The 8,721-nt window shown below is 44.9% G+C and overlaps 1 protein-coding gene across 1 annotated transcript; it reads left to right on the plus strand.

Annotated features, from left to right (window-relative positions):
* Positions 1 to 926: 926 nt before the first annotated feature.
* rgmb (repulsive guidance molecule BMP co-receptor b) lies at positions 927 to 6,211 on the plus strand. Its single transcript, XM_056279496.1, has 2 exons — positions 927 to 1,541; positions 3,634 to 6,211. Exons 1-2 carry the CDS (start codon positions 927 to 929, stop codon positions 4,375 to 4,377), a joined length of 1,359 nt encoding a protein of 452 aa, XP_056135471.1. The 3' UTR covers positions 4,378 to 6,211.
* Positions 6,212 to 8,721: the final 2,510 nt, after the last annotated feature.

The following is an 8,721-nucleotide window of genomic DNA, read 5'->3' on the forward strand; positions in this document are numbered from 1 at the left end:
GTCTTTTTCTCTCTGTGTTGATATATGATATAAAAATCTGGTTGGGTCCTTTTATTTTCACTTGAAAAGAATTGCAGCGGTACCTGAAACATCTCAGCTAATTCGGGCTAAATAAAATCTTTCCTTATCCTCCATGGTTTGTGTGCAGACCGAGATTGATCAAAGGAGCATCTGAACAATCTACTCATACCCCCCCAACATATGAGATGAGAGCACCCTTGGCTCAAGTACTTATGGCTTTGCAAACAAAATGAGCACATTAAAACAAAATAAGAAAACAAAATTAAGTCATGTTTACTTCTCAGTTTTAATTACTTGCAGATAAATTTTTCTTCACTTTGGATTTTTCTGTATTATATTGACTTAAGTCTACCATGTGTTATCAACCCCTTGGCTATGGGCGTAATGTTATCTTATTATCGCACACTGCGTGGGAAAATGTTCTCTATCTCTGTCCCTTTGGCTGTTCTCTGCTCTGGTTTATTGCACTCATGGAGCGGCAATGCTGATTGATCAACACTTCCTAATGGCGCTGTGTTCTCCTCTAGTTTTATTGGGTTTTATTGTAGCAGGCCAGTAGAATTGGGAATTTAAGATCAAAGCTTTTTCCATGTTCAACTGATTTCTGTGTGTGGGTGTACTCTGATGTGTGTGTGTGTGTGTGTGTGTGTGTGTGTGTGTGTGGTGTGTGTGTGTGTATGTGTGTGCAGAACAGATCCGTGTCTCTCACAGGGCAGCCTGGGGTAAACACACACGCTCATTCTGTGTGTGTGTGTGTGTGTGTGTGTGTGTGTGTGTGTGTGTGTGTGTGTGTGTGTTTGAGAGAGAGTCAGAGAGAAATGCCACCTTGTTCGATGATTACATACAGTAGATTAACATCTCAGTTTAGCTTGAAAAAAGAGTTATCAGAGCTGGCTGTACAATAGATGGCTGTTATCAAGGTTATCACACTGACTATGCATATGTCTCCTTCAGGCCAGTGCCAGGTGTCTACTACGCAGTGTCGTATCCAGAAGTGCACCACAGACTTTGTTTCCCTGACTTCCCACCTGACGCCGGCCTTGGATGGCTTCGACACTGAGTTTTGCAAGGCTTTGCGTGCCTACTCGGCCTGCACCCAGAGGACGGCCAAATCCTGCCGGGGCAATCTGGTCTTCCACTCTGCTGTCCTGGGCATTTCAGACCTCATGAGCCAAAGGAACTGCTCCAGAGACGGGCCCACCTCCACCACACACCCTGAGGTTCACCATGAGCCATGCAACTACCACAGTCGCACCCAGCATGCTCACACACATTCTCATGCACACGGCCACACTCACAGCCACAGCCACCCTCATGGCCACAGCCCCAGTCAAACCCATGTGCAGCCTGGGTATCTGTTCTGCGGGCTGTTTGGGGACCCACACTTGAGGACTTTTAAAGACAGCTTCCAGACATGTAAGGTGGAGGGGGCGTGGCCTCTCATTGATAATGACTACCTGTCAGTGCAGGTCACTAATGTTCCAGTGGTAACTGGATCCAGCGCTACAGCGACGAATAAGGTAAAGAAAACTGTCAACTGTTTCTTTCTTTTCTTTTCTTTGTTGTTGAGGAGATGGTGTTGTAATCACGTGCATTTGATCTTGTGAGCTGCTGGAGTAATATGGTAGAATCCAGATCATTTGTGTGTGTGTGTGTGTGTGTGAGAGAGAGAGAGAGAGAGTGAGTGAATGAGTGACGTGTTTTATAATGACGTCTGAGTTGCTGTTAAGTTCTGTGTCTTGAGTTTTTATCAGTGTTACAACGCCCTTGCAGCCCCCCCCCCCCCACTCTCTCGCTCTCTTTCTCAGTCTTACTCGCTCCTTCTCCCCCCTCCCTCAGACTCACAGGTGTGAGGCAAACAGCCTGGTCTTGTGACTGTCTCTTGTGACTGGGGCAGTGTTGGAAACTTAACATCGTTAATGCCTGCATATAGCCTGACCTCTAATACCATGGAATGAGATGAGTGAAAGGACCCACTGTTTGTGTGTGTGTGTGTGTGTGTGTGTGTGTGTATGCGCGCGCGCATGCGCACGCATCAAAAGTGGCAACCTTTGCACTTAACAGTAGCAAGCTTAAAGTAATATGTGTGTTAAAGGTCCTTAGCCCGTCTCTATGAGATACACACTCAAGCACATGCAAATACACAGACTGGACCCACACATGCTCTGGCTGAAGCTAACGAGAGTTTTCTCAGATCACTAAGTGGATGACGTGTCACACAAGGAAATCTTTGTGGTGTTGAAGATGTTTCCTCCAATGATCTGCCCTCTCTAGCAAAGTCGATAGCTTTAATTATTAACACTCTGAAAGGCTCATACACACACACACACACACACACACACACACACACACACACACACACACACACACACACACACACACACACACATTAAGCAAATAGTGTGATTGCTGCAATGTGGAGCTGAAGCTTTGACCTTGTGCCGGAGGTGGGGCAGGTTATTAGTCATGATTATTAGGCATACAAACACACACACACACACACACACACACATTAACAGCCCTACAGGCTTAATGGCCAGCCGGGCCTCATTCCTCATGGCTGTCATGTGAACAAAGCGGCCATTCACCGGAACTATGATGCGAGTGCTAACCCTAATGCTCACACCACACCCTGTATCCACCACCGCTTAAATTCACCACTGCTGCCTCGTGTGTCTTTAGGTGTGCGTGTCAGTTTGTTTGCATAGCTGTGTCAAATTACAACTTGTTAAAAAGCCATTTGGTCACTTGGTAAATGTAGTTCAACAGAAGTCAATAACCTGTGTAATGGGTGAATGTTCGTGTCGATGAGTATGTCTGTATATGTGGGTATGAAAGAGAGAGAGACAGTTTTCGGCTCATTTCCGTGATTGAGCTTCTATGTTGGCTTTATATTGTAATATATACATTTCTGAACATTTTCTTAATTTATATCCACACACTGATCAATTCAGATTTAAAGTGATACTGACATCAAAATCTGAAAATTCCTATTGATAGGCTATGTTCCGAGTTAGAATGTGACCACGGAGAAATTCAGCGGCCAAAACAGCGTGTCTGCGGCCACTCGAGAGAGATCTGTGATTGACTATAGATGGTGTCCAATGACAAATTGTGCCGGTGGATACGTAGTCAGTTTGCATATAGGGTGTGTCCGTAGCGAGATGTTATAAAACCACGGAGAAGCCGTTCTTTTGCCCCCTCCTGCTAGCTACTTGGCTCGAGTTTGTGCTATTTTGCTGAGACTTTATTATCGATCTTGCTATTACTTATTTTTATCTATATAGCTACCTATTTATCTATCAGCCAATCTATCTATTTATCTAAATATCTATCATCTATCTATCTAAGCTATTTGTATCATCGAACGTATTATTCGCCAAGTTGTATTGCACTGCCGTGCCATAGGCCACTGAATTTCTCATTTTTTTCTATGGCAAGTGATGAGCTGGGGAAGACAGTAGCCAGTAGCTTTGAATTCATAAAACCACACCTATTTTCGGTTATGATTCAAATTCCCAATGTTAAAAAATGTGTTCAGAAAGGGCATGTCAGTCTCTCTTTAATGAATTCAGATTAAACTGTAGGTATTTCTTTTTCACCTCCCCATAGATCACCATTATTTTCAAACCCTATGAGGGGTGTACAGACCAGAGGGTCTACCAGGCTGTCACGGACGACCTCCCCGCTGCCTTTGTTGATGGCACTGTGAGCAGCGGAGAACCCAGCCACAGCTCTACCAGCATAGATGGTGGCACCAGTAAGGTCCGGGCACTGTGGATCTCTGAGCGTAGCCCTGGACGCCATGTGGAGCTGCACGCTGGCTACATCGGCGTAACAGTGATTGTCCGCCAGCTGGGCCGCTACCTGACCCTGGCTGTGCGGATCCCTGAGGATCTGGCCCAGGCCTACGACGCCACCCAGGACCTCCAGCTCTGTCTGAATGGGTGCCCCAGTGGAGAGCGCATTGACCGGGGAGGGCACTTACCCTTACCCTCGTCCCCTCCTGTGCTGGGCCTACAGCTCCAGCAGCCCCGTCGGCCAAGCCAGTTTTCACCCTACAGCGCCCCCCGTGGGTTTGGTGTGGAGGGGGCACGGGAACGCTGCCGAGAACAGCTGGAGGTGCAGGACATTTACTTTCACTCCTGTGTGTTTGACCTCCTGACCACCGGGGACGCTAACTTCACAGCAGCAGCATACAGTGCCCAGAAAGACATGGAGAGTCTCCACCCCCACCGGGACAGATGGAGGATCTACCCCAGTAGTTCGGCCCTTGCCACCTTTCATCCTGATTCTCAGTCAGTTACATGCCTTGTCCTGCTCCTGCTTTGTGCACTTAGTTCTGCGCTGATATAGAGCGCGTGCATCAATGTGTGCCTGTGAGTGTGTCTTTGAATATGCCTGTGTGTGTTGATCCACATGTAAGAGTATGTGCGAGCGTGTGTGTGTGCATGTGTGCGTGCATACGTGTGTGTGTGTGTGCGCGCGCAGATGCGTGCACTTGTGCAGTCCACAAGGATGTGTTTTGCTGAGGTCTGACACGGACTCTATTACTCAACATCCCCTTGGAGGTTATCTTCTCTCATGTGTAGAGAAAGCGCTGGACTGTAAAGTGACACTAAGCACTAGAAGGTTTTCTTGTGCTTCAGCAGACTGGCAGAGAGACCTAAAGAGAGCACAGGAGATACAAGCAACATGTGAGGCCTCTTGCTGCCGGGGCTGACTTGACATAATCAACTCTCTGTGGGACAACACAGGAGACATGATGATGTCCGACACAATCACTGTTCATCGTGGGATAGGAAACCATGGACAATGATCCAAACATTCCTATGAGTGTGTATATGTGTGCACGACACAACCTGTATACACTCCAGATTGTAAATAGTGTGTGTTGTTCTCGGTGCACGTTGTAATGACGTAGAGTTTGATTCTTTGTGTGCCATGCCATGTGATTGTTTTCATACCTCAGACAGAGGATGTTGGTTTTAACAAAAGCACTTTATTTTGATTTGATTTGATTTTTTTTTACAAATCCACATCAGTGTTTCTTCTCTCACACGTTTTCCTTTCCCTACAACCTTCCCTTGGATGTCACCTCGAAAGATAATATTGGCTCTTGTCAGTACGCAGGTCCATTGAACACAATGGGCTGATGTTTGTGCTAAAAGTTAAAAGTGATTGAGTTGACTCAGCCCTTGATCTGACGTCAGTTAATGTGAATTGTTCTTCGTTGAATGTATTCTGAATCTTGTCATGGCAATTGTCACCTGTACAGTCTATTTACAGTTTAATCTCTGTTTTTTCCCCCCTTAGTCCTGATTTAAATGTGTCTAAGGGTTGTGTGAAACGTGCGTGTGTTGCTCATTGAGAACTTTTCACTGATTTGTAATTATAACATGCCTTGGTGTGTTGTTATTTCCACTGAACTACATGTAAGGAGCATTCTCACTTCTTTGCCAATCACTTAAGACTGCATCAGCTCACGTATGTTGCTCCGCTAGCTGTTTTTTTTTTGTCGTTTATTTGAGCCAAAGACAGAGGAAGCCTTGTCAGAAAGAGGAATGCCAGTTTTCATGTACAAAGAGAATCACTGCTCCCTACCAAGCCAGCACCCGGTTCTCCCTACAGGCCTCCTATATCTTTTTTGTCAATTTGCTACTGTAGATTCCTACTGCCAGAACTGATGAGCTGCTCCTCACTGAGACACATTTAAAAGACTGGAATGTAGACACACACACTGCTCATTACTGAGAAAACTAGTACACAGTGTCTGCAGGGAAATGATCTCAAATGAAACTACACAGAAATGTGTAATAGGTACTTAGACATCCGTCATGACTATGAGCCTTTATGACGTGGTCGGCCATGTAAGCCCACGCTCAGTCTCTGGCATTGTGATCTCTTAAGTGATGTGTGAGTGTCCGTTTGTTGGAGAGTGACTGCTCAGTGTTGAAATACTTTTAACTTATTTATAAATGTAGTGTCCTGTAGAGGAAGTTAAGCTCCATATTCTTGCTGTTGGATAATAATATTAAAAGAAAAAGTCAGACGTGATTGTACTGCCACCTAGTGGTCATTTCTTGCTATGTCAGTGTTTTACTCAACGTGCGCTAAAAAGAAAAACATGGAGGGAAAAAATGTGTGCGTTTTATTTTAAAAAAGATAAATAAATAAAAAAGACAAACAAACCAAGACCACTTCCCATTTTTAATTTAATTTCAAAAATCATGTGAGTGTAAAAAAACAACAACTTGCGATCTTACAAAAAAAAAAATCCAGCCCTTGTTCTTTCCTTCAATGTTTAATTTGATCAGTGTTTGCCCCAGTCTTTGACATACGTTTACAACAAACATTTAGGTTCATCAGATGAATGAGTTGACAGCAAACAACTAGGTTCATAAAACGAAAGGTAGTAACTGAGAAGTCACAAGGAACTGACAAAGGCACAGAAATGAAACGTTTGAATCTAACTACTAATATACCAAGGAAGAATCATAGATCACAACAGATCTGCACACTGCTCCATATGAACACACACGCACACGTACACACACATACAGACAGACACGTGCACTCATCCATCTGTCTGAGGTTAGGCTGTGATCAGATACAGGGTTTACCCTTACAAACACAGAACTAGTTTTCAACTGTCACCGCTGACGACACCTGGGATCTCTACGAGACGGTTTTTCAGAAGTGCGCCAAAACTGTTAAAGTTGGGGATCTCCTTCTCCTGTGCTGATAGCGAAGAGTGCATCATCATCTCCCATTTTTGTTTGTGGCTGTCTTGTCCAACACTCAGTCGACATGAGAAAGGGATGTTCTCCACACAGCTTCCAGTGGAGGAACCCTCTGCACTGTGTCTCTCTAGTTGTTGGCTCTTTATTGAAACTTAGGGCAGCAGTAATCCCTCAGGTCCGGCAATCTGAAAGTTAAAATTGCTGAGTTAATGCTGATGTCTTCAGGAGGGAAAAAAAATGTAGGGTGCTGAACACAAAAGCAATTGCTGGTTTAACGGTAATAAATACCCATAGATGTGCTTTCCATTGATGTGTATTGTCATAGTTAATACCATGAACTTTGACACCCAGTTAGAAGACAGAGTGTCATTCTTCTTACCACTTAAGAATAGTGTAGGTTGTTATCAGTGTGTTAAAAGTGAGGCTCTTCAGGAGAAGCAGTCTCATGGCCAGAAACATCACCTGGTCAGTCCACACACCCGGATCTGGAGGTAAGACCATATAGACCAGTGCTGATACAGAACAATAGCGACTGCCACAGTCAAAATTAAGAATGTCAGAATTTCACAATAGTAAATCATTATACATTTACCCTCTGTCATTTCATTTTCATCGCAGATGTCCTGATCATCATCTGAAATCATAAAAATGCATGAAATTATATGGCGTGAATTCAGTAAGGACTATAGTAAACACATGTCTGTGACCATCCATGACCTCCTCATACATGTCCAGCTATAACCTTACCTGAGAAGGTGGCATGATATCTCCTGCTGACTCTGGGATGAAGTCGGTGGCTGACAAAGCAGCTGTACGATGACCATTCATCGGTTGCCACGGTAATTATTGCCACGGCGCTGTGGCTTCCATCCTCCCTGTCCTCAGCAATACTATAAGGGGCCCTGGGAAGGACGACTTCCGATGACGACCACCAGTTCACCTCTAGATGACCTCTCCCGAGGTTACTGATCACACAGACCAGCATTGACCTGCCCATGTTTACTCCTGACAGATGCACTGGAGGGGCCAGAGATGCCAGCACGTCCCCCTCTACCCCGCCTGCCCAGGTTGGAGGGAGGAAGACCCAGATGAGAGCGATTCACAGTACAGTGATACACGGAAACATTGCAATGTGCAATGAAGTATACAGAAAGATATCAAGCAAGGGCCTAACAACACAGTGCAGAAGTAAAATACATGAATAGCTGTGCATAGAAATTATGATTGAGGTACTCCTTGTTTTTATAAGTTTTAATGACCGAGTACCTTAAAATTTAAGATCATCAGTGCAAAATATTGCCGGTATTCTTTCTCCACAGGCTCTCTCACAACACCCTAATTGGCTGGGATGATACATATCGCTTGCTTTTTTTTTTTCATCTTAAGGTCCAGATCTCATTATAATTCACAAGACCAGTGGCAATGGCATTTTCTTACCTGTCCACAAATAGATAATAGGCAGGTAAAAGAAACCCCTGGATGGCTTTGTCATTTCTGTCAGCTGCGTGGGTGTTTGAGGTGGATGATGAGATGTCTTCTGTATTCTTTGCCCGGCGCATATGTAGGAGGAAGGCGTTCCACCAGGTTTGATATGGCACAGAGGACAGCTGCAATGGACTGTGTGTGTGTGTGTGTGGGGGGGGGGATTATCAGTTATCATTCATGTGACCTCACACCTGCTGTAGAGCTCCCCCCAAAACACACACACACACACACACACACACACACACACACACACACACACACACACACACACACACACACACACACACACACACACACACACACACACACACACACACACACACACACCTCTTTCAGCTCTGCTGTTATAGACTTGAGAGCCAGAGAGCAGATATGCTTCAAGAGGAGGAAAACCCCGGGGAAGGACAGTACAAAAGGTACAATAGAGAACTGTAGTAGAGACTGATTTGGGGTACGGTGTCAGTAGTGGAAC

Source organism: Lampris incognitus, chromosome 1, assembly GCF_029633865.1.
Source record: "Lampris incognitus isolate fLamInc1 chromosome 1, fLamInc1.hap2, whole genome shotgun sequence".
In the NCBI taxonomy this organism is placed as follows: Eukaryota; Metazoa; Chordata; class Actinopteri; order Lampriformes; family Lampridae; genus Lampris; species Lampris incognitus.

Coding starts and splice junctions, on each gene's coding strand:
- rgmb (XM_056279496.1), top strand. CDS start 927: ATGGCTGTTATCAAGGTTATCACACTGACTATGCATATGTCTCCTTCA. Junction 1,542..3,633: donor GCGCTACAGCGACGAATAAG/GTAAAGAAAACT, acceptor ACCTCCCCATAG/ATCACCATTATTTTCAAACC.